Source organism: Rosa rugosa, chromosome 7 (genome assembly GCF_958449725.1).
Source record: "Rosa rugosa chromosome 7, drRosRugo1.1, whole genome shotgun sequence".
In the NCBI taxonomy this organism is placed as follows: Eukaryota; Viridiplantae; Streptophyta; class Magnoliopsida; order Rosales; family Rosaceae; genus Rosa; species Rosa rugosa.
This window is the reverse complement of record NC_084826.1, coordinates 10,698,938-10,723,881: the sequence shown is the minus strand read 5'-3', so window position 1 is coordinate 10,723,881 and position 24,944 is coordinate 10,698,938. Positions and strand designations below refer to the sequence as shown.

General features: G+C 41.4%; 3 protein-coding genes and 2 pseudogenes across 3 annotated transcripts; 1 reads left to right on the top strand and 4 right to left on the bottom strand.

Moving 5' to 3' along the window:
* Window positions 1-554: 554 nt before the first annotated feature.
* Window positions 555-2,338, bottom strand: LOC133720160 (probable E3 ubiquitin-protein ligase RHC2A). The gene has a single exon (XM_062146330.1). It carries the CDS (start codon window positions 2,078-2,080, stop codon window positions 962-964), a length of 1,119 nt encoding a protein of 372 aa, XP_062002314.1. The 5' UTR covers window positions 2,081-2,338; the 3' UTR covers window positions 555-961.
* A 2,618-nt stretch (window positions 2,339-4,956) lies between these two features.
* On the bottom strand, window positions 4,957-10,153 carry LOC133722819 (protein SRG1-like; annotated as a pseudogene).
* Window positions 10,151-11,372, top strand: LOC133722818 (uncharacterized). The gene is made up of 2 exons (XM_062149682.1): window positions 10,151-10,285; window positions 10,689-11,372. The coding sequence occupies exons 1-2, from the start codon at window positions 10,151-10,153 to the stop codon at window positions 11,370-11,372; spliced, it is 819 nt and encodes a 272-aa protein (XP_062005666.1).
* Window positions 11,373-13,142: 1,770 nt separating this feature from the next.
* Window positions 13,143-18,215, bottom strand: LOC133723422 (protein SRG1-like). Its single transcript, XM_062150251.1, has 4 exons — window positions 17,899-18,215; window positions 17,570-17,805; window positions 13,665-13,989; window positions 13,143-13,566 (listed from the first exon to the last, which is right to left on the bottom strand). Exons 1-4 carry the CDS (start codon window positions 18,145-18,147, stop codon window positions 13,309-13,311), a joined length of 1,068 nt encoding a protein of 355 aa, XP_062006235.1. The 5' UTR covers window positions 18,148-18,215; the 3' UTR covers window positions 13,143-13,308.
* Window positions 18,216-21,406: 3,191 nt separating this feature from the next.
* On the bottom strand, window positions 21,407-24,595 carry LOC133723584 (UDP-glycosyltransferase 73C3-like; annotated as a pseudogene).
* Between the last annotated feature and the right edge of the window lie 349 nt (window positions 24,596-24,944).

Sequence of the window (24,944 nt, the reverse complement as noted above, 5' to 3'; positions counted from 1 at the left end):
GCTAAGAAGATATTCCTGATATGACATTACTCGAGTGGCAGCAATATAAAGGAAGTAAAGCAACAAACCTTTGCTTCATCTTAGCCATGAAGGTATTCTTGAGATGACATTACCCAATCACCAGAAGTGATTGAAAAAACTTTTGTCACATTGTTCCAGAGTCACCCACACTACCAAAGCAATTACATAAAAGATAAAAAGAACAACCTTTATAAGAGGAACAAACTTGACCACTACATCCTTTATGGCTATCAATGAACTTGCAAGTTGCAACTAGCAACCAATGGTTTTATAAAGAGAATGCACAACAATGAACTAGCTAAATAATTGCACAAAACTTGATTCCAAGAATGATTACTTTGTTTTGTTTCAGATGAAAATGCAATTTCACATGCACCTATAAGAACATGAACGATGCAGAGCAATTTAGATATCACTATAAGTGAGATTCTGGGCTAAAAGGAAATATCACACCATTAAATGACACAAAGATGCAGAGCATTTTAGATCACTGTGAGTAAGAGATTGGCATCTCGAAATAAACATCGCAGCAATGAAGAGAGAAATTAATCACTTTAGATTGAATAAGAACAATTCTAATACAACAACAGACCAAAAGCAGCAATCAGCTTCTAAGTTAATTCACTGCTAGTCTGCAACAAGAGAGAGGCCTTAAAACCTAACAATGATACGAACACCAACACAAAGGCTTCTACAATGCCAACCGCAAAGCTCCTAACACCTTAAGCTTACTTACTTCTCCTCCTTCCACATCTTCGAAAAGTCGAAAACTAGTCCTACCAATTCAAAATTTTCATCTCTTCAACAGTCACAATTCATAGACTCTTCGGTCTTAATGACCTGTATTGCTATTTACAGCAAATAAACCATAAATGTACAGACATTACCAGAATTCCAATCAAACGCATAACCAAAACTAATACGAGAAGCTAAACCTCCATCAGTTCTCATCATCTTCAAAAGCCCAGCCCTGATTCCGCTGCCGTGAAGATCTACTGAACACACTACTGCTCCGACTTCTTCTTGCTAAACGAGACTCCGAGCTCGACCTTGAAGATGAGCTCCTAAGCCTCCCGAAAAAGGAGAAGAAACTTCGAAAAGCTCTAGCAAAACCACCACTCTCCCTTGTTCTTCTTCCACTCGAAGCCAACGAAATCATCCTCGGAGCACCACCAGCAGTGTTGAACCCACCGTCCATCTCAGTGTACACCACCGGAAGCTCACGCTCCGCCGCTCTTCTTCCTCCGGTGAACCTCCCCACAGCGAATCCGCCTCCCGGTAACCTCCATATAGTCAATCCCACAGTCTCTTCCTCTCCGATCAGAGCAGTCTCCAGTGAGGGCCTGCCACTCCCACCACCGCCGCGTACGTCACTCGGCAGCTGATGACGACACACCGGACACGAATTCCGAATCGAAAGCCAAGGAAAGATACAATCATTATGGTAAATGTGCTTACAGGGCATCTCACGCGCCTCCGAATCAAGCTCAAACGCCTCCTTACACACCGCGCAGTGCGACTCCGTCGTGACGTGGCTGTCCTCGATTTTGATCACCGGCATCGACTCGATCGCGGCCTTCGAGGCCGGCGGGTGGTCCAATCTTCCGACCCCGTTCTCCAATTGGGTCAACTGGTGGAGCAACCGGTCGAAACCCGACCCCATCAAGAAATCCGACATGCTCGACGGCAGCGGCCGAAGCCCCAACCCCGCTCCGTCGTCGTAGTACAGCTCAAAAGTCCCCGGGTCGGTTTCCGTAGCCGGGGCTCCGGAATCCGGCGGGCCGCGGAGCACGATTACCGGGTTGAAAGGGGATCGGTCGCGGCTGCTCCTCTGGCTCCGCCGCAGCCTGGGGCTCGGGCTCTGCGATATCGGCGTGTTGTCGAGGAAAATCGCGGCGGCCGGAAATGGGTGGTTGAGAGGAGATCGGGTCGGGGTCTGGATCTCCTCGATGAACCCGGCGCCGCAGTCGGGGCAAAAGATCGAGTCTTGGGCCCGGACCCGGACCCGAATCATGCGGCTGCACGTGTAGCACCAGTAGGAGGCGCCCATGGAGGCCATCGGAGATGAGCTAATCCCTAATTTCACAAAAGGGGGATGAATTGGGGGAAGAGGGAAAAGAGGCCAAAGACTCTTGCTTTATGGGGGAATTGAATCCGGTGAAGTTAAATTAGAGCTCGGAAATCAAGAACGAATTGGAATCCAATGGGGTGGAGCTGAAATCGTACTGTGAGATTTTGAACCCTAGTGAAGCCAGAGAGAGGAAAGTGAAAAAGAAGAAGAGCAGAGCAGAGCTTTTTTATGAGGGCGATTGAAGGGAGCGCGTTGTTCGTTAAAGCGTGGTGCTTACTAAAAACAGGAAAATAATTAAAATTTTAAAATAAAAATAACGGGGTACGTGCTACGCAATCGCACGCGTACTGAATGCGACGATGAAACGAAGTGTCGTCGAATTTGAGATTTGGATTTGAAAAAGTTGGGTTTGACTGCCATGGTGAATAGCGGAGGAGGATGGACGACATGTCGTTGTGGGGGGGGGGGGGGGGGGGCTGATACTTTACAGCTTAGTGAAGGCTTTTTGGAGTGAGGACTGGTACTAGTAGACTAGTGGACGACCTACCAAATGAGAAGACAGCATTTTATGGGAGACAGAATATTCCACGTTTTGGCCACTATTTTTGTTTTTTATTGTTTCTATTTTGGGAGCTAAATCATTGGGGGAGTGACATGGCCCAAGAGAGAAAATAGAAAGTTAGGAACTCATTGACCAGCTTCAGGCTTGGCCCAAAAGCGAATTAGCAAGAGCGGTGAGATTAGCAAATGTGATTCACACTCTAATCTACTTTTTTTTTTTGGGGTTTTGTCCATTTACTCCATTTCTAGGGATTTTTTCCCACTTACCCCATTAAGTTTTTTTAATTCTCTCTTACCCAATACACTCTAAGGAAGTCTTCCCTAATACCCCATTAAGATTTTTTTTGTTGTTTTTAATTTTTTTTTAATACCATTTTACCCCTCACCCCTTTGTTACTTAGAGAGAGAGATAGAGAAAATGGAAGAGAGAGAAACCATAAGAGACTTCGCCGGAGGCCGTCACCGGCCGCCAGAATCTGGCCAACTTTCGCCGGAATCCGGTCACCGGCTGCCGCCCACCGGAATTTGCTGCAAATCTCACCGGAAAGTTTTTTGGCCCCCAATAGACATCTATTGCCCCCTAATAGAGGGGCAATAGACGTCTATTGCCCCCCAATAGACGTCTATTGCCCCAATAGTCTATTGCCCCCTAATAGACGTCTATTGGCCCCCAATAGACGACTATCAGCCATGTATTGCCCCAGTAGACGTCTATTGCCCCCCAATAGACGTTTAGATTACCGAAATGGTAATTAATCTTCCTAAAACTACACAAATAAAACTTTGATTAAAGAAAAAAAACGAGGAGATTACATCAATTCAAAACATCTATTGCCCCCCAATAGACGTCTATTAGCCCCTAATAAAACCTTTTTTTTCTTTGTTCTTTCTTTCTATTTTACCAAAAAAAAAAAAAAAAAAAACCAGAAACTGATTTGTGCACCCATAAACTAATCTGGGCACCCAGGAACTAGTGACCTCTAATCCTCCGGTGCGGCAACTTCTGCCACGACGGGTCAGCATCCTAGAGGCCTTCCTCCTCCACTCCACGTCCTGATTTGGGCACCGGAGCTGCGAAATTGGCCAAATCATCTTTCTCCTTTCTCCTATGCCACCGGCCTGCATTTAGCACTAGAGGATACGCAACGGCAGAGTGGATCGAACGTCGGTGACACGCAGCGGAGTGGATCGAACGCTCGGTGAGGCCAAGGAGACGGCGGAGTGGATCGAACGCCGGAATCTGGGCAAGAACTCAACGTCGCTCCAAGGTGAAGATCGGGGAGTGGATTGACGCCGGAGATGCGCAGCACCGGCGAGTTGGTCCTCGACACCGGAGTCTGGAAGAGAGAGGTAGGCTGCGTGGGTCGAGCGCCGGAGCCGGAAACGGCCTGGCTCGTGCGTCGGAGCAGGAGGTCAGTAGGAAGTGGGGAATGAGGGAGAGAGATCGGGACCAGAGAGAGATTGATATTGAGTGGTAGTGGTTGTAGTTATTTAATTGAATTGAGGGTCAAATGATCATTTTGTGTTAAATTGTGTGTGTGGGAACAAAAATCTGTTGCTGGGGTAAGTGGGATAATTTTTTGTTATTTTGGTGCTTTGGGTCAAGGACCCTTTTTTTTTTGTTGATTTTCTTATAAAAAAATTTAAGTTAATAGATAAAATAGAAGTAAAAAAAAAAAAATAGAATACGGATTGTAAAATGTGGAGTGAAAATCTCAGTCTCATTTTCTAATCAACTAAGTATCGGTATCAATAGAATCTGTTGTGGGAGGCGGTTAGATCTATATATTTTGATGAATGGTACCATCCAAACCTTCATGAAGAACATATGCATTCTGCTACAAGATGAATGAGACTTTCAGACATGTGCTTCATGAGGGAGTACATGAAAGATGATTCTCTAAAAAGCACAAAAATTCTTTTATATATGTAAAACAACCAAGGTTCGCAATTTAGGATTTCAATGAAAAGTTCAGAATTTCAGGTTTATAGAAAATCTGATGAAAAACCGAATGTCAATTTAAATTTCAGTAAATATTGACAACTAAAAATTAGTTTCGATGATATTTTGCATATGTTTTATAAGGAAGAGAGATGTTTTAATGAGGACCTTTAAAATGAGGACTTCATGAAGACTTTTATGTCAACAGTTGTGAGATCAATTTTTCGATCACATTTCAGTAAATCAACCGTTAGATGATCTCAACAACATTTTTTCATATTAATAACGAGTCCGTTTATTAAAGTCATGATCAAGACTTGATTTAGATCTTTTATTTCTCTTGTCCTTTGCTGCTGCTGCTTTAACTTGCAATCTTGGCAACTTCAATGCCAAGTGCCTTCCCTTCAGATAACATCTTCTTGGCTTGCCTCAGATAATCCTCATAGGTGACTTCCTCGTACAACGGAAGAGACCCCGGTGACTCAAGAACCATTTGATAAAGGGGTTCAATTACCGCATTTGGATGTGGTAAATAATAGGTTGCATAAGAGATCCTCGCCTTGCTATCGTTTGTTACAACTCTGTGCTCAATGCTCTTGTACTTCCCATTACTCCATATCTGTCATATCGCACAATCGTAAGCATAAGGAGCGTAATGGACTCCTCAAAAACAATAAACTTTTATATTTTTAAAAGTCTTCGCCAGAAAGATGATGTACCTCAATAATATCTCCAACATTCACAACATCATGAATTGGCTTGGTCGGTACCCATTTTCCATTGTGTTTGAATTGTAAGTCCCATTACATCATCTTGTTACATAACTATGGCTAAGCTCGTTTTGTCTGTGTGTGCTTTTAGACCAAGTACTTTGTCAGGCATTGAGCACTGAGGATAGTAGGCCGCAGATAGAGGTTGGAGCAACTCTTGATGCAGTCCGAGAAGAGCATCCTTCTCCATCCCCATGATTAAAGATAGAGACCTCAGAAGCTCCTCTCCAACTCTTCTAACTTCACTAGAGTATGTCTCAATAGCCTCCCTTCACCATTTATATATAAACAAGTTTTAAGTCAACCAGTGTTTCATAACCTTTTTGTGACAAAGGTTGTATTCCTCACGCATTGAAGGTGCCGATCATCTTTAACAAAACAAATATGGTGCATGTTGTCTCACAAAAGAAATTAAAACTGCTTCAAAATCAAAATCTACAATTCATTCCTCATTGGTCTTACTCCCGATTCTCAAGTCGAAAGTTCTGATTCTCAAGTCGAAAGTTTAGTAAGAATTATTGCTAGCTCATTGAAGAAAACATGAAGCACATAGATAGACATGTCATGCGGCTCGCGTCTATGTAAGAGATATACAACATATATATATATATACACGGAGCCGTTCGAGAGCGGACGTCCGCAACCCAGAAAAAGTGCGGACGTCGCTCCTCCGGCCTCGATCAAGCAGCGACGGCGGCATTTCTGTTGCCGGACGGAACCAGGCCACGACGTGGAGCAGTTCAGAAGCGGCTGGAGTCGTCGACGAAGGGTTCGACGTCGAGCTCGATGGGCTTCCACGGTTTCCGGCGAGCTCGCAGCACACCGTTGCATTTCCGATCGCCTTCGCCTTCAACGCTTGCTTGAGGCCGTCCGGGATGTCTAGAGGGTGCGTGGCGATCGCCGCCTTCCAAACACCGGAGGAGCGACGTCCGCACTTTTTCTGGGTTGCGAACGTCCGCTCTCGATTCGGCCTATATATATATATATATATATATACAAGGCCCTTCTAATTAGGGATCCCTTTTTTTGGTCTTTTCTAGGGATATGACATTAGACAAACTTTTCGATCATATTTTCACATCTCAGCCGTTCAATTTTTAGGTCCTAATGTATAAATCATTTCTGAAAATTTTCAGCCAATTTGATGATCGTTAAGGCATCCAAAAATGCAATTTACCATTATAAACATGAACGGTTCCGGTTCGACAGATTCGGTCCGTTCATGTAAATTGTAGTTGTGGATGCCTTAACGATCACCGATTTGGCTGAAAATTTGCAGAAGTGATCTACACATTAGGACCTAAAAAATGAACGGTTGAGATGCCGAAATATAATCGAAAAGTTTGTCTAATGTCTATCCCTATAAAAGACCAAAATCCCTTAGTGGAAGGCCCTCTATATATATATATATATATAGTTTTTTTTTTTTTGAGTTGAAGGAGGTTAGGCTTTTATTGGACGTCGAGTAAAACTCAGTGTACAAGCTGCTCAGCAGCAATTACATCTTGAAGAAAAGGAGGAATAGAAGAAAGCAAGAAATCTTGTTCAGTAGCAGAAGCATGAGCAGCCAAAAGGTGTGCTGCAACGTTAGCCTCCCTTCGTACATGAAGGACCCTTGAACACGGAATAAGTTCCAAGTCGTCAGCAATATCATCATACACTCTTCCTAGTAAAGAAGTGTTCCGATCCCTTCGAGACAGATTCTGCTGCAGGACCAAACAATCTGTTTCAAAAATAATGGGCTGCATATTGTTTTCCAAAACAAAATCCACTGCTGCCTTACAAGCTAATAGTTCAACATGCTCCGCAGATTGCACATGAGTAACGATCATACCAGCTGCTTGGATGAAGCTGCCTTCAGAATCACGGATTAGGAATCCCACAGCTGCTTTCCCAGTATGAAAAGCCCCATCAAAGTTCAATTTCAACCAACCTGGGGGAGGAGGTTGCCAACGAAGAACTCTCCTTATATGAGTACCACTCTGCAGTTTGGAATTATGGAAAACATAACTACTCAGTCGCGTAGAACAGAGGATTGCAACATCTATGGCCGAAGCTACTCTCTTCTCCCAGACACGAGCGTTTCTTTCTTTCCAGATACCCCATAGAAAAAATAGAAATTGAGCAAATACATTACTCGACAACAATAATTATTTTTGTAAAATGTGAGAGTTTAAATGTGTACTAAAGTGATGAATGGACTTATTTTGAGGTACTGTTTGTATAATTTTCTCTTTTCCAATTGTAAAAAATAAATCTTAAAATTTAGAGTACTTCATTTATAAGTGAAGTTTCTCTTCTGATAAAAAAAAAAAAAAACTTATACAATTTTAAATTTTACATGCTTAATACAACATTCAAAAATTCAAAATTTTAGCAACCGAAGAATAAGCATTGAAAGGTAAAAAATGCAAGAGAAATTAATTGAAAAGCATATTCCACAGCACAGGAAAAAGAACATAAAGCTAAGATTTAAAGTTTAGTTATGGTGAAGAGCATTGAAAGACTAAGACATAATTTTCTGAAAGAACTTTGCAGCAGAGTCTTTCATCCCTGCAACAATTTACCTTCAACAATTGTTTCCTGTAACTTTTCTTTGGCTACTTCAAATAAAAAATTCCTTATTGAAACTTTGTAGCCACCATTGAAGCTCAACTTCCGATCTTTGCAAATTCAGTATGTGCCTTCCCATCAAGTTTATTCTTCAAAGCTTGGGTCTGATAATTTCCAAATGTCCCTTTCTAGCTTGTACTTCCCTAACGGACCCTGGAGACTCCAGTACTATATGTTCCAATGGTTCGATTTCCACATAGTGACGTGGAAAAAAGAAAGATGCATAAGACATCCTCGCCTTGGTTGCAGTTGTTACAACTCTATGTTCAATGCTCATGTACTTCCCGTTACTCAATATCTGTCTCGGCAGTAACAATTAATTAAGAAACATGAAACTAGGATGATGAAATGGACTGAAACTGTTGCGGTCTTATTGAACAAGATGGGATTTAAGAGCTTAACTCAATATTATCTGCTACGTTCACAAGAAAAGCATCCGAAATTGGAGTGACCGGAAACATTGTTGTCTTGCATAAGTATGGTGAAAGTGCATATGTCCGAATGTGGAGTTAAAACTAGTACCATGTCAGGCATAAAGCATGGAGGATAGTATAGCCGACGGACAAGGCTTGCACCAACTCTCGATGTAGTCCAAGAAGAGCATCCTTCTCCATTCCCATAATCAAAGATATAGACTTCAGAACCTCCTCTCCAACTTTAATTTCTTACTTCACTGGTATATGTGTCGATAGCCTCCCTTTAACAGTACATCATTTATGAACAATTTTGTAGTCAACTGGCTAGTTTTATTTTCAGTAAGTACCAGCTAAGGTAAAAAGTAAAATGTTTAGGAACTTACTTGAATGGTGTTGGTGGCCAAACCTTGGGATTTCTGTACTTGGATGGGTGAACGGCAAGTGTAAGTCGATCTGTCAGTCGACCATTCCAGTATTTGGTCTTCAGAAACCACAGAGGCGTGGCCATAGCCTTGCATTTCATCTAATGGCATAGAAATCTTGTTCTTCTCTTCCAAGGGAAGTTCGAAGAACTTTGCCGCAGAATCCTTCATCCTTCCCATCACTTCTCTTGCCACTCCATGATTTACCATCTGCAAATATATATGTTTCAACTTGGAAAGTTACATTTTGAAAGTTAGTAAACATTTAAAAGTGTCATATACAATTTGTATGATCGACGAAATACCTCAAAGAGTCCCCATTGTTTACATGCCAGGTCCAGTTTCTTAAGCCATTCCTTGTGCCCTATTGAGATCAGAGAAAAATCAATGATAGGAACCTCAGAAGAACGATCATGACAAGTATCTCCATCCTTTGGCACGTCAACTACTTCATTTCTGAAGTATCTTTGAGGGACCTGCAAAGGGTCATTCCTCACCATTTCTTGAACATTTGATGCGGGTAGAGATGTGCCAGAAAGCGCTACATCTGTGCTTGAACCCATTCATGTTTGCTTGTTTCGACTGTCTCTCGAGTTTTAAACCCTACCTCTAAATCCAACCAACCAAGAGCACTAGCTAGCAATACTCGATCTTTTATAGAAACTAAAATGGTCTCTGCTTAATTAACTAATTAGTTTTCTTTGCAAGTAGGCATCTTCATCACATGCTTGGATCCAATACGTGATTTGTTGGGATTGTTAACAGAGTACGCAGCAATATAGCAAATAAAGAGCAACAAAGAGACACCAAATTTAACGTGGAAACCCTTCAAGGTGAAGGGAAAAAACCACGGGACAAACTCCGAAAAACTTCCACTATGAAAATGGGATTACAATCACCAATCTCTCTAGAACACTAGAGGAAAAACTCTCAAGAGAAACACTCTTGGATACACTCTCACAAGGATATTGTAAAAGCAGGACTTTCTTTCTCTCCTTTTACAACTCTCTGTCTCTAGCTCTCTCTATCTTTTCTCTCTCTCTATTCTGCCGAATTTGAGAATGATAGGAACTTCTTGGTTTCTCTTTCTCCAGCTCCTTATGAAGGATTGTGAAAGGAATCACAAGGTGCCGGCAGCACACCTTCTTTTCTGCCATGAAGCTTGCTTTCTTTTGTTCTTTTCTGCCGCATGCTTGCTTTTCTCTTTCCTTTCTCTCAGACAACATGTCTGTTTCTTCTTTTTCTTTTCTCTAAAGTCCAACCCATAATGAGCATATGTCCAACATAATTAAATGCCTAGCATGATTACATCTAATAATTATATCTATTATAGCATGAGGAGGGAATCGGCCAACATGATTTATGGATTATATTTTGTTTCCTGCATTTGTGCAGTAACAAAAGACAAATGCTGTTGCTTACGGCCGGGGACTTGTTTCTTCACTTCTGTATTTGCTTACAAGGATTTGGTTTTATCTATATTTGTTTTGCACTTTTTTGTTGCAAGGGAGTGCCAATAAACTAATTTGTGCCTGATTATTTGTTTATAAATTATAATTAAGATTCCTGCCGTTCAGTTTTTGCTTTACTTGGAGTTGTTCTTTATAATCTGATTACCTGAAGACCCGGAATACCTGCATTTTACAGATTATAGGTCTGTTTCTCAAGGATTCATATAGGCAAGTAATTAAGCATCTGACAAGCATTGCAGAGGATAACCATTAACCAGACAAAGGATTCACCCTTAACCAAGACACATGCATGTCAAACTGCAGCTTTGCTGCACCCTGCTCACAAGCGTGATTGTTCATACACGGATACAAGCCATACAAGACATGCATAATGCTTCTACATATGATTCCTGTTGTTTAGTTTTGGCTCAAGAAAAGGTACTGGAAGTTGTCACTTTTGGTGCACCCTGATAAATGCTCACACCCTCAAGCCAACCAAGCATTTGTGAAGCTGAACAAGGCCTTTAAAGAACTACAGGATCCGGAGAAGCGGAGAGCGCTGGATGAGAAGATTGAGCTCAGGGAGAAGCAGGAGAGATTCATTGTTGAGTTGAGGGCAATGCGGGAAGCAGCAATGTGGAGAAAGATGCAGGGGATTTCCATGGAGGGTGATGAGGAGCTACTGGCAGGTGATGTGATTGGTGTTAAAGCGGCACGAAAAAGAGATGAGTGGATGACAGAGCTTCCACCGGAGAGGAAACATGGTATGAGTAAAATGCAATCGACAATGTTTAGCAGGAGTGCTAAACAAGGGCGTGGGGATACCAGTGGATGGACTGATGCTCCTTCTGAAAGAGCTTGGAAAGCTAAGATGGAGTACTTACAAGCCTATAATGAGTTTGCATCACTTGCTTCGAATGAGGAGGAGCGGAAGAGGAGTTTAGAGGCAGAGTTGATGGACAATTACAAGAAAGATAAACGATCGAAATCATTGCTGCAAAAGCACCAAGAGGAGATTAGAGCGAAGAGAAAATACTCCAAGCAACAGGCAGAGGAGGAAGACTGGGTGGGGAAACATCCGTACGTGGAAGCCTTGGGACCGTGAGAAAGATTTGGCAGGTGGTAGACAACGTGTGAAATTGGATTCAAAAAACATGACTCGAGGTTTGTCATCTCGGTTTTCTGGAGGATCATACCAGAGGAACTTCCTTTAGCCATGAAATGGGTGAGCATCTTGGTTTTTCCACACTTTAATTGATAAGTCTTACTTTTTACACTGAATGGACGCCTTGCCTTGTAGTAATTATAAATGAATGATTGTTGTCTTGTATCAAATTTATTGTTAACATGAGGAGAAATAGTTTGGATATTTATATGTATTGTAAAATTTTATGACATGCTATATCTCTGTAAGAGCAAGGCTTTCCAAGGAACTGAAGTTGAGTCGATGTGAAGGTAATCTTCATTTTTTCTTGAGTGATGCCTTTCACTGTTCTTGTGTGAATTATACTGGGAAAAGACTGGATCTTTTGTTTCTGGGTTTCTTTTTACTTCTAAGCATTTGGGTAACAACCATCAAGTTAGCCACTTTTTCTGTGCTGTCACTGCTGTGGGTTTTTTTATCTTTGTTATAAATTATGGAAAATCAGTCTATGAGGTTGTTGATAGCATGTATATAGTGCTAGTACATAAAGGACTTGGAAGATTTTTGTTTTTCTGGGTACTTAAATGTACCATTTCTCGCAACAGAGTATAGACTGGTTATTTGACTGTACATCTTGGAATTGATAAGGTTTGTTGATTTACTGGTTTGCGTAATTAGACCAACAATTGAAGGATCAAATGCCTTCTTCCATCAGGTCAGTTTGATAGGAAATGTCTAAAGAATTTTCTTGATGAACTTTTTTATGTCTTTGCTTTGAAATTTTTTCTTACGTCATGATAAGCAAATGATGTTGTTTAATTTTTTTTGTCAAAAATAAACTTGCTTGCTTGAATTAAATATGGAACATTTACTCAGAAAGATCATGGCTTTGGATAAATGGTTTGTATTTGTGAGAAGTATGTAGGTGTGTTACTTGAACCCTTTCTCTCTCAAATTGTGTGTATATGCATTTTTTTAAATATTTTTTATGATCCTATATGTACTGCTCACTCATGACTCATGAGCACTTCAAATCGGGTTAAAAGAGATCAGCCCCATCTTCGGCCCTTTCTGGTGCAAGAACTGCAAATTATAAATAAAACCTTTTCTGGTGTGTTGGTATGCTCTTTGTAGTAAGGTTACCCTGTATCTGTTCATTTCCATGAAGATGGTGTGGAGCTATACTGGTGAAAATCTGATTGTGAAGTGTTCAAGTTTGCTTCAGGGCACATTCAATAGCAGATTAGTTCTAACTCCTAATTCATTGCATGTCATTGATCCTGTACAATTATCACGTTCCTTGAACAAACATATTCACATGTACATAAAACACTTTCTAGGTTTTGAAATGAAAAACCAATACCAAATTTGCATATTGAAGCTCTAAACCTTTTGTGTCATAGACTTGTATCAGTGTTCTGTGTACAAGGCTCATTTATGAACAATGTGCAGCTTCCCTAGGTGTGTATTCTTCTGTTTGAAATAAAACTCTTAATCCCAAATTAATAGTGACAATTAAAAGAGGGAGGTCTGTTCCCTTCATCCCATGTAGAAGTTGAAGTATCCATTTAATTCCATTTATCTTCATTTTTGTGAAGCCAGTGCTTAGTGAACTTGCTTCCATAATTGTTCTATTGACATAGATCTTAATAGTTGCTAAGTTGAAATTTACAAATTTGGACAACCTGTGAGACTTGAATACCTGGAGTTTACGTATTATATGTATTTAACTAATTTAAGCATCTAATGCAAGCTGTAAAATGCAATAATTGTAAACTTAATACAATATGCTAGTTCAATGAAACGACATACTTGTCATATTAACGACAATCCGATTACTATGTCATGGATCAAGATTTGAGATCTTTTATTTCTCGATCTGTTTTCTGCTGCTGCTTCAACTTGCAATCTTGGCAACTTCAACGACATGTGCCTTCCCTTCAGATTTCATCTTCTTGGTTTCCCTCAGATAATCCCCATAGGTGACTTTCTTGTACAACGGAAAAGACCCCGGTGACGCAAGAACCATTTGATCCAGGGGTTCAATTTCTGCATTTTGATGTGGTAAACAAAAAGTTGAATAAGAGATCCTCGCCCTGCTTTCGTTTGTTACAACTCTGTGTTCAATGCTCTTGTACTTCCCATTACTCCATATCTGTCATATGGCACAATCATAAGGATAAAGAGCTTAATGAACTCCTCAAAAACAATGAACTTTTTAAGTCATAGCGATTAGCGAGAAAGATGATGTACCTCAATAATATCTCCAACATTCACAATGAAGGCATCGTGAATGGGCTTGATTGGTACCCATTTTTCGTTGTGTTTGATTTGTAGTCCCATTACATCATCTTCTTGCATAACTATGGCTAAGCTCCCTTTGTCTGAGTGTGCACTTAGACCAAGTACTTTCTCAGGCATTGAGCACTGAGGATAGTAGGCTACAGACAGAGGTTGGACCAACTCTTGATGTAGTCCGAGAACAGCATCCTTCTCCATCCCCATGATTAACGATAGAGACCTGAGAAGCTCCTCTCCAACTCTTCTAACTTCACTAGAGTATGTCTCAATAGCCTCCCTTCACCATTTATAAACAAGGTTTAAGTCAACCAGTTCACAATCCTTTGTGCTACATAAAAGCTAAGGTAAACACAATGCCAGAGTGTGGAAGTGTTTTTAATGCTCAAGAACAAAGCTTGTATTCCTCATGCATTGAAGGTGCCGATCATCTTTAGCAAACCAAATAAGGTGCATGTTGTCTCATAAAAGAAAAAACTGCTTCAAAATAAAAATCTACAAAACCTAGATCATGATAAAGTAATCTAGGGTTCACATCCAAAACCAATTGGCAATGGATGGAGTGGCCCAAACCCTCATAAACTCATATGCAATGTCCCATTTTTCCCATGTGGGATATATATATTCTTAACACGCCCCCGCACGTGTGGCGAATTTTCAAGCCATACACGTGTACAACTTTTGGGTGACGTGGAGCCCGTGTGGCCGTTAGGCATGCACACGTGGGTAACCCGCTCTGATACCATGATAAAGTAATCTGGGGTTCACATCCAAAACCAATTGGCAATGGATGAAGTGGCCCAAACCCTTATAAACCCATATGCAAGGTCCCATTTTTCCCATGTGGGATATATATATTCTCAACAGATCAAACATATGATATTTATTCAAAATTGTTACCCATCATTATTATTTAGGGGAAATGATCATTTACCCAATTTTAGCTTAAAAATTGTCAACTTGCTCCACTAACAGTTTTTTAACCCCATTTACCCAAAACACTCTAAGAGATTATTTCCCTAATACCCAATTAATTCTTTTTTTATTCTTTTTATTTATTTTTGGGACTTTTTTGCCCTCTCCTTCTTTCTCACTTAGAGAGAGAAGTCATCCTCCACCTTGTTGTGCTCCGGTGACTAGTGGCCGGCCGTGGACTCCGGTGACCGGTGACCGGAATCTGGCAACCGGTCGCCAGAATCCTGAATCCGGCTACCGGACTGGTGACCGGATTCCGGCGTCTGATTTTATTGCACCCTAATAATACCCAGTAATCATATTATTGCCCCCCAATAAACATATTATTGCCCCCCAATAATCATATTATTGTACCAGACTGATGACTGGATTCCGGCGCCTGATTTTATTGCCCCCTAATAATACCCTGTAATCATATTATTGCCCTCCAATACTCATATTATTGTCCCCCAATAATCATATTATTGCCTCCTAAATTTTTTTCCTGTTTTCTTTTTTCTTTCCTTCTGGGCATTCTGCCCCAATTTTACCAAAAACCAAAAAAAAAAAAAAAGATTACGGTGAAGCAAAATCGAAGAGCTCCATTATACTCATATTATTGCCTCCCAATAATCATATTATTGCCCCCCAAAAATCATATTATTGTCCCCTAAATATTTTTTCTGTTTTCTTTTTTTCTTTCCTTCTGGGCATTCTGCCAATCTGCCCCAAGCTCACAGTATACAAAAAAAAAAAAAAGGTGCTCTGGGCACCCAGAAATTGCTCTAGGCACTCACCTCCATCTCTACTGCCAGACCTCAACACCTTACTCTCTCCCACACCCGAACATTCCTCAAACTCCCGGCCAATCACAGCGATCGGTCCGCCGTCGCGGTTAACCCATCATCATTGACACCATTCTCAGATCCACCACCGGAGAGCTGAAAGATGAGGAGCCATTCTTGAAATCACAGGTCGGAGCATTCTTCGCTTCCTGCGATTCGTGCCAATTGTTTCCTGGAGGCGGCGCAATGGAGCGAAGGCGAGACCCGAGCGATGGACAAGTATTGGCTGCTTCTGGTCCGGGCGCTGCCGCTGGACGTGGTTTTCGTCCTCGATCCGGAGGGATCGTTGATGGGGATAGGAAGCTCGATCGGGCCGCCATTCATTGGGAACGGGACGAGTGATATGAGATTGTCAGTGCTCTCCAGGAGATTTTGGCCGGCGACCACCGGGGGTATGAGGAAATGCAAGGTGTTTTGAAAGACGTTTTTCCGTTGAAATGGACGGAGGGGATAGGACGTCCACCGGAGAGAGAGAGAGAGAGAGCAAGGTGTTTTGAAAGACGTTTTTCCGTTGAAATGGACGGAGGATGGGACGTCCACCGGAGAGAGAGAGAGAGAGAGAGAGAGAGAGAGAGAGAGAGAGAGAGAGAGAGAGAGAGAGAGAGAGAGAGAGAGAGAGAGAGAGAGAGAGAGAGAGAGAGAGAGAGAGAGTATGAGGGCTATTTTGTCAATATAAGTTAGATTGGGTAAATAGGGTTAAAAAACTCTTAGTGGAGTAGGTGGGTAATTTTTAAGTTGAAAATGGGTAAGTGGTCACGACCCCTATTATTTATTATTGCTAGCTCATTGAAGAAAACATCAATCAAAACATGAAGCACATAGGCTGATGTGTTTATATAGACGTGTCACGCCTATGTAAGAGACATGCACCACATAGCCACCATTAGAGGTGGCAAATGGGCCACTAAGCACGACCACAGCACATGCCCGGCCCGAGCCCGTAATGGGCCCGGCACGGCCCGAGCACGACATATTGTGGGCCGGCCCGTTACAAACACAAAATTTCATTTTGTTTTTAAAAATATTAAAAAACTACAATGATGAGATTTGAATATGAGACCTTTTATTTAAAATATCATGACAATTCCACCAATGCTTTTTTTTATATTGTCAAAATAATGAAACAAAACATTATATCCTTGTTTTGACATAAGTATTTTTTCTAAATATTAAATATATGTTTATTAATAAAGACTAATCTCATAATAATACAACTATAGAATGAAGGAAAGAATAATAGATACTAAATCTTCATTATATTAATAAAGATTAATCTCACAATAATATACTAAAAACAATATATTTTAAGTTTTTTTTTTCTTTCTTTCTTATAGTGGAATATAAAAAATTATTTGAAATCTAATCTTAAAAAACTAAGATTAAGAAAAACGTTGTAGAACTTAATTTATTTTAATTTTCTAAATAGTTAAATAAAATTAATTTTTATTTGTTCAAATTAAGATTTTTAAATCGTGCTTTATAGTGGGTAGGCACTAGCACGGCCCGGCACGATATGGGCTCGGGCCATGGGCCGGGCCGGGCTTAATGTTTAAGTAAATGGGCCGGCACGAGCCCGGCACGATAATAAATAGGCCGGCCCAAACACGGCACGAAGCACGACTAGGTCCGCTTAAAATGGGCCGGGCCGGTTTGCCACCTCTAGCCACCATATATATAACGTAATGTAGTAATTTCCTCGACAACAAGAATTATTTTGGAAAAAGTTAACTATATCGGATCCGCGCGTTTATCCAACTAGCGCAGACAAATACACCTGATCAAACTAAAATATAAATGATAATCATTAAATGAATAAACAATTTCCAATTTAGTCGGTCGATATTTTTAGAATAATTTTACAATGAAACTTATAAAATGAATAATTCTAAATCTTCGGATTTTGGATCATTCACATGGTTGAGGATGTAGACGTCTAGAGTGAAATGTGCATGGCTTTTGGAAATAATATGTGTGCGGTTCCAATTTATTAATTATCTTCTGTAATCTATTTGTGTGTGTATTACATGTGTGTAGATTTTTCCTTGAAGTTTAGGAACATACTTGAATGGAGTGGGTGGCCAAACCTCGAGCTTTCTGTACTGGTGTGGGTAAACGACAAGAACAAGTTTGTCGGACCAATCCAGCACCTTGTGATCCACATTGGTATGGCCATAGCCTTGTATGTCATTTGATGGCATAGCAATTCTGTTCTTCTCTTCTAATGGAAGTTCAAAGAACTTCTCCGCCGCTTCTTTCAAGCTCTTGGTTACTTCTGTCGCCACTCCGTGATTTACCACCTGCAAATCCAGTTTAATCTCATCGAAAATTTATGTCAAATTGAAATCGTTTAAACTTTTAAGAGCTGCACACAAAGGAGTTTGATGAAATACCTGAAAGAAACCCCATTCCTTGCAAGCCTGGTCTAGCTTGGTGAGCTCCTCTTTGTGCCCTTCTGAGAGCAGAGAAAGATCAATGATGGGAACCTCAGAAGAAAGATGAGGACACAAATCTGCATCTTTTGTAATATCTGTTTCATTCCTGATGTATTTTTCAGGTACCTGAAAAGGGTCAGTCCTCACCATTTCTTGAACATTTGGTAGTGAGGGACATGGGGCATAAGGGGCTGAGTTTGATTCCATTTCTTCTGTTCTTTCTTTCAACAACTTTGGAACCGCACCTCTAGACTAGCTTATATAGTTATATATATAGGACCAATGATCGATTTTGATTATTTGGTCTCAGCTGATTTAATTTTATGGTAAACACAGCATATATGGAATTAAATTCAAAAGATTATGATATACCTCCACCAACCCTTTTCCCCAATTTGGATATTTTACCTTATTTAACCATCATTTTAGATTCTCACCCCTACCTAACACATTTGGGTATTTTAAGGAAAAGAAATTTGAACATTACCAAAAAAAAACAGACAAATATCAAATTTGAGAGTGAGCTGTTGGTGAAAGTATCAAAATGTCTCTTTTTTTTTTTTTTGAGGGAAATGGAATATATTCCAATGATCGAAAAGATCATAACGACCGTACAAGGTCAATCTAGGGGATCTGAAGATCACCCATTACAATCACTGCTCAACTGACTACACAAATAGTCAGACTAATACCCCATAAGGGGATGCGAAAACTAAAAACCAAAAAGAAACCTCAAAGCTACTAACCAAAAGGAATCTACAAAGAAAAAACAACTAACAACTATGTTTATTCCAAAATACAACCCTAATTCTCCGCATCTACCATGAATGGCTTGGGGCCTAAGACCATCTTGGTGTACCCTTCCGCTGTTCAAAGCAGTGAATAGCCTCAAATTAGAGTCATATAGAATTCCAGCCCACAACAAGCCCAACAAGAGCCCCGGGCCAACCGCTGGCCCAAACAAGAGAGAGGAGGGAGAATGGACTGAACCAGAAGCCCAGCCCACACCCACTGCCCTCAATCTGTAACTCAGACCGTCGATCACCGGAACCCTAAGAAGCTTGCCGGAGGCACTGCTACCACACCAAGCAAGCAAGCCGCCACTGCCATTCTGGCGGACGACCTCTATCTTCAACCATCCCCGCCACCTTGAGGGACCTAGGTCCGACCTGGAAGATAGCCTCACAGGCTAAACAAGCCCGATCTGTTGCAAAAACTAGAAGTGCCTTCGAAGAGATGCCGACAAAGGTGCACCGCCAACAACCAGAAACCAGATCCGTCGCCGCCTCACACCCACTTCAAGTGCAGAGATGCCGGTCGTCCCCAATCCTAAATCCGAGAATACTCCCCTCTGCTGCACACACGAGCGTCGCACACCAGATACGAACGGCGCCGGAATACCCCCCTGACAGGCAAGGAAACCCAGTTGCCGTCGCCCTGCCACCAACAACCCTAGGGTTTTGGTATACTCAGCTCCGAAAAAGATGGAGCGACTTTAATCATCAAAATGTCTCTTTTCATTATGATTATTTTAGCATTAGGGGAGTTCAAATTCAGCACGCCCCACAAAATTGCAACAACGTCGCACACGACTAGCTGTCACAGCTTTTGAAGCTAACCAACGAGAAGAATGGCTTCACAAAGCCCCGGAATGTATACATGATGTATTACAACATGATTGTAACTCTGCTTACTTAACTATCAATGAAATTTAGCACTCTCTATAAAAAAAAAAAAATCATGATTATTTTATATCTCATCATGTCTCTTTAGATATATTGATGTTTCCCCTGCCTAATAACAATTTAATAGTAATTACAAACCACATTTGGCATACATGTAACATGTTAATTATGATAGGCATTTTCTTTTCAAAGAAAATCTTTTTTCATCTAGAGGGGATACTCGTTTATTCAGTATCGGTCCATCCATAGCAGTTATATAAATTTTAGTAAGCTATTTAGTAGTTCCGTTTGGTTATCGCCTTGTTTTACCGGATCTCAATATTGGTGTTTTTTTTATGGATTGCTATTTCAAATATTGCTCCCATTGAACTTCTTATGTCAGGATACGGGTCAAATAATAAATATTCATTTTTAGGTGGTCTATGAGTTGCTGCTCAATCAATTAATTATGAAATACCATTAACTTTATGTGTGTTATCAATATCTCTAAGTGCGATTCGTTGATAATATAGACATAGACTTTTCTCTATTCTTCCTTTCTAGGAAAGCGGTGGAATGAAGGCATTAAGCAGTCCATTTTTTTTTTTAGGAGAATTTCTTAGCTTTTGATGTTTCCCCTATTATTGCAAATGAATCCGTTGTGCTTGGCTCAGTAAAAGTGATTTCCCCATACATAATATCACACTTGCAAATACCTAACACTCGAGCAACACAGAAATATTATAGAGAGTATAGAACATCAAATAATAACCAATTCCCGTACTTAAAAAATGAGACGAGCGGCGTGCTGTCGTTGCAGGCTTGGAGGTGCGGCACCTGATTTGACGTTGCTTCTCGTCGGTGGATCCGGATCGACCTGCAAGTCGGGAGGTCCTGATTTTTCCAGCTTGGTTTGCGGCTTGAGGTCACCATGGCCAGGCTCAATCGCGGTCGGCCACCGGAGGGTTGGACGGTGGCAGCGGTGGCTTGGTTACTGGGGGCTAGGGCTGCTGTCTTGGCAGATCGGGTTTGGACTTGGGCTTTTGGGCCTGGGCTCAAACTTGGGTTGTTGAGCTGTAAACCTAGGCCCACATTATGGGCTTAAGGTTTTTTAAAGTGCCAGTACTAATTCAGATCATGGTTCTTCGGAATTGGTAATTATCTTGAGTTGGACTGGAGGAAGCGGCTTATGGATGAGGAATTGACTCCTATTTGTGTGCTGGGAAGTGGCTCTCTATTGGTACCGCAATTGCGCGCCTGGCTAATGGGGATGCTAGTCAATTATTTTGCCCTAGAAGACACGGAGTTGTTCTTTGTTTATGGGTCCGCTTCCAAAGCGGGCTCAAAATCGACTTGTAATGAGTTTACATTACTTAGATAAGAGCGTGGTAGTTTAACCCGCCATTTTTCTATCTTTAAGTGTATGTTAGACTCTGGCTTTTTGGCTGGTCATCTAATGCAATGAACCTTTGTGTCAAAAAAAAAAAAACTAATAACCAAACTACAATCCAAACGCCCCCTTCTTTAATTGTCACTACTGAAGCCCAGTTCGTGCAGACATCGCCGCTCGAGCCCCGATGAAGTATGAAACTCAAAGCAATAAAGCTTGGGCATAGGAAGAATCCCCAACCCAAAACACATAACCATATCAAACAATGAAAGAGACTTATTAGTAGTAAAAGCTACACCAAAAGATAAGAAATTATAAAACGGAGGGAAAAAGAACGGCTGCCCTAACAGAGCCCAAGGACCGAGCCCAGGCTCAAGTTCCGGCCCGGACACAACTTTGAAAACCTAACACAGTTAAGAAGTCTCTCTGCAACTTCCTTGTTGAATGAGGTCTTGGACTAGTAGTGCAATGTTACGGTGAGAAGATCCGCCGTGTTCCACCGCTCTTACGGCCATTTTCGCAAGCTGCCTAGCTCGATCTCTTCTCGCTTCGCTTTCGTCTCCATCCATCAACTTGTCTATTGCTTCCTTCACATTTTCCTTCTTCACCAACACCCCAATCTCCTCCTCCTCACCCCACTTCATTAGATGTTCCACCCCAACCCTGACTGCAATCTTTAGAACCTGTTGTATTAGTTTTTGAGTTAAATACTGTTTACTCCCTATACTTATAGGGTTTCATCGTTTCAGTCCCTAACGTTCGAATTTCACCTAAAAACTCATCAGACTCTCAATTTCCTCCCAATTAGTCCCTGCCGTCAAGCTCCGTCTAAATTATCCGTTAAATTGCTGACGTGGCATCCATTTCAAGCTAAAATGTCTATTTTACCCTCACTGATTTTTTTTTTTAATTTTATTTTTTTTCTCTTTTTTTTTTTTTTTTTTCTTTTTACCCCTTCTTCTTCCACCATGTCCCTGCTGGCTTTCTCTTTCTCCTCTCTGATCTCTTTTCTCTCTAATTCGACCTCATTACTCTTTGATTAATTCAACCTCTTCAAGCTCAACACCAAAACCAACAACATCCTAACCCATCTCACAAATCCATCTTCAACACTTGAGAAGCTTGAATCTCATGCTTCAGTTGGTCATGGGGAGATGTACAGTTTTTGCCATTTATATCTCGCTCATCTCTTTCAAGAAAAACAATGAAGATCTGAAAGTAGCTGGAAAACCCATTTCATAAAGAAATTCCGAATCAGTCAGCTACTAAAGAAAACCCATTTCATGTTGGTTTTTTCTGAGCTCCGAGTCCCGAAGCTTCGATCTGATGGCGGCAGGGACAATGGCCACCGCGGCTGGAGCTGCTGTGATTCTGTACTATATGTTTGGCCGGAGAGCATCGTCGAAAGACGGCGTTAAGGACGACGACGACAACCGGAGCGGAGATTTCTCCGAGTCGAGATCGGCGAGGAGGAGGCTTTCTCGACGACCAGCTCAGGCACCGGCGGCCATGTGGATTGAGTCAATCTCCACCTTGTCCGATACGCTGCGTTTCACTTACTCTGAAACTCTAGGCAAATGGCCGATCGGCGACTCTAGTCTTTCCCCCACGACCTCCTCGTCCCCCGGCCTCCCCTGCAAAGACATATCGGAACCGGGATCGGGCTGGACCGATTCGTGAAGGTAAGAATCTGAGGAGTTGTAAAGATTTGGACTTTGTTGGATTTGATCAATTTGGTTTAGGTTGAGGTTGGTATTGATAGGGATTTGATTTGGTTGAGGGGAAGGTAAGAATCCGAGGATGGTTTGGTTAGGGATTTTGGAAGAAGAAGACTGAAAGGAGGAGACATGGTGGAAGAAGGGATAAAAAGAAAAAATGAAAAAAAAAAAAAAACAAAGAGAAAAAAAATTATAAAAAAAAAAAAAAATCAGTGAGGGTAAAATAGACATTTTGGCGTGAAATAGATGCCACGTCAGCAATTTAACGGACAATTTGGACGGAGCTTGACGGCAAGGACTAACTGGGAGGAAATTGAGAGTTTGAGGAGTTTTTAGGTGAAATTCGAACGTCAGGGATTGAAACGATGAAACCCTATGGCTATGTTTGGTTGGTGGGAAAGGAAATGAATCAATTTCCTTTCCCATGGGAAAGTGAATCCGGAGGGGGGGGGGAGGGAATGGATTTCCTCCACTTTTTCCCTTCATTTGGGAAAGTGTTTCCCTTCCAATGGCTGTCCCAAACACAGGAAATGAAACACTTTCCTTTCCCAAGGCCCATTTTCCAGGAAACAAACAAGGCCTATAAGTATAGGGAGTAAATAGTATTTAACTCTTAGTTTTTCATTGAGAAATTGGTCTGCAAACAATGGCCACGTGATCATAGGAAGCCCAGCACATATGCCTTCTAGTGGTGAATTCCAGCCACAATGTGTCAAGAACCCCCCAATGGCAGGGTGTGACAACAGTAGTGTCTGCGGAGCCCAACCCCGAATCAAGAGGCTCATCTTCTTGGTTCTTTCCTCAAAACCAGTTTCTGCAATCCACCTTTCCAACTTTTCGGATCGAATGCCTTCTTTCAAAACCCAAATGAAAGGTTTCTTTGATGCCTCCAAGCCAATCCGAGCTCTATCCATTGCTCCGTGACGGCATTACATAGCGTTCCGAGGCAAGCATAAATTACAGAACTTGGTTGCCAAGAATCAAGCCAGTTCAAGCAGTGTTGTTCATCAACTGAGGCCTTGTCACCCCTTTGTGCTTTGTCCAAGTCATCTTTGTTGCAGAGTGAAACAGGGCCAACACACCACACCTTACCATTTCTTGCCTTCTTGTAGTCTTTCACATACGCTTGCTCCAATTCTTCAAAAGTATTCATAATTGTGCCGTATGAATCGTACTCGGCGGCAAACATTTCTCTAGTAAAATCAATCATTTTTGGACTCAGAGGCCCTGGTAGCTGAGCTTTGTTCATCTCAATTCGATCGGGCACGTCAGGCACAACAAAATAGTCCAATTCTGAGGCTGTATTCTCAAGGACATTGGATATGCGCACATTGTGGAGGCACAAGAAACAGAAGCAACATGTTCCACTGAAAGAGATCCTGGGAATGTGAAACGTGCGAGAGATGTTGATTGTCCATGGCAAAGACATGTCCGAGATTATGCAATTTGGCTTCGGAGTTAGCTCCGCAAACAGTTTCTCCACTTCCGGTTGTAGCATGGCGATTGCAGCAAAGAAGTTGAAGGTCATGTCGTGTGAATGTACCATGTCAAAGTTCTCACACCCTTGAGGTAATCCGACTTCTTCACATGGGAATTTCAGCTGGATTACTCGGATTTGGAGCCCAGATTTTGTGGCGCGATCAAGAGCTGCTTTGAAACGGGCTGCATTATGTGGTGTGGTGAATATGGTGATGATCATGCCTTCTTGTGCAAGCAATTTAGCAATGTCGATTAATGGGATCATGTGGCCTGGAGCCATAAACGGAAACAAAGCAAAGTGAAGCTTCTGCTGTTGAGAGGCCATGGAAAGAGAATTGGAAGCAGAAAGGGTAATCGATATAAGAACCTATGAAGAATAAATGTTTTCTCCTGCTCGAGTAATATGAAACTCCACGGATATAAGCACCTTGCATGTTGTGCTTTGCAGATGATGCGGGTATATAAAAAGTCTAGGAACTGGACTGATCAGTTGTCTCTTATGAGTTTTCTAATATTGCTATTTGGATGCAAGTAATGTGAATGCTTCTGGTTGATGCTTACTTCAAAGATGCTGTTAAAATATGTAAGTTGTTGTAAAAGGAACATAGAAAGTGTTTCAGAAAATGGAGAGAGCTTTGCTTCTAAGAACTTGAGAGAGAGAGAGTTTAGATGCAGATAATAAGTGTAGTATTTTCTGTTTTTCATCTTCTTCCATGTATGAGAAATGGACTACATATGTAGTGGAAGACAAGG

Excerpts from the sequence above, each read along its gene's own strand:
- LOC133720160 (XM_062146330.1), bottom strand. The coding sequence starts at position 2,080 with ATGGCCTCCATGGGCGCCTCCTACTGGTGCTACACGTGCAGCCGCATG.
- LOC133722818 (XM_062149682.1), top strand. The coding sequence starts at position 10,151 with ATGAGGAGGGAATCGGCCAACATGATTTATGGATTATATTTTGTTTCC. Across the intron at positions 10,286-10,688 it reads TATTTGCTTACAAGGATTTG|TTTTGGCTCAAGAAAAGGTA; the intron begins GTTTTATCTATA and ends CCTGTTGTTTAG.
- LOC133723422 (XM_062150251.1), bottom strand. The coding sequence starts at position 18,147 with ATGGAATCAAACTCAGCCCCTTATGCCCCATGTCCCTCACTACCAAAT. Across the intron at positions 17,806-17,898 it reads AGGAATGGGGTTTCTTTCAG|GTGGTAAATCACGGAGTGGC; the intron begins GTATTTCATCAA and ends CTGGATTTGCAG. Across the intron at positions 13,567-13,664 it reads ATGTTGGAGATATTATTGAG|ATATGGAGTAATGGGAAGTA; the intron begins GTACATCATCTT and ends GCCATATGACAG.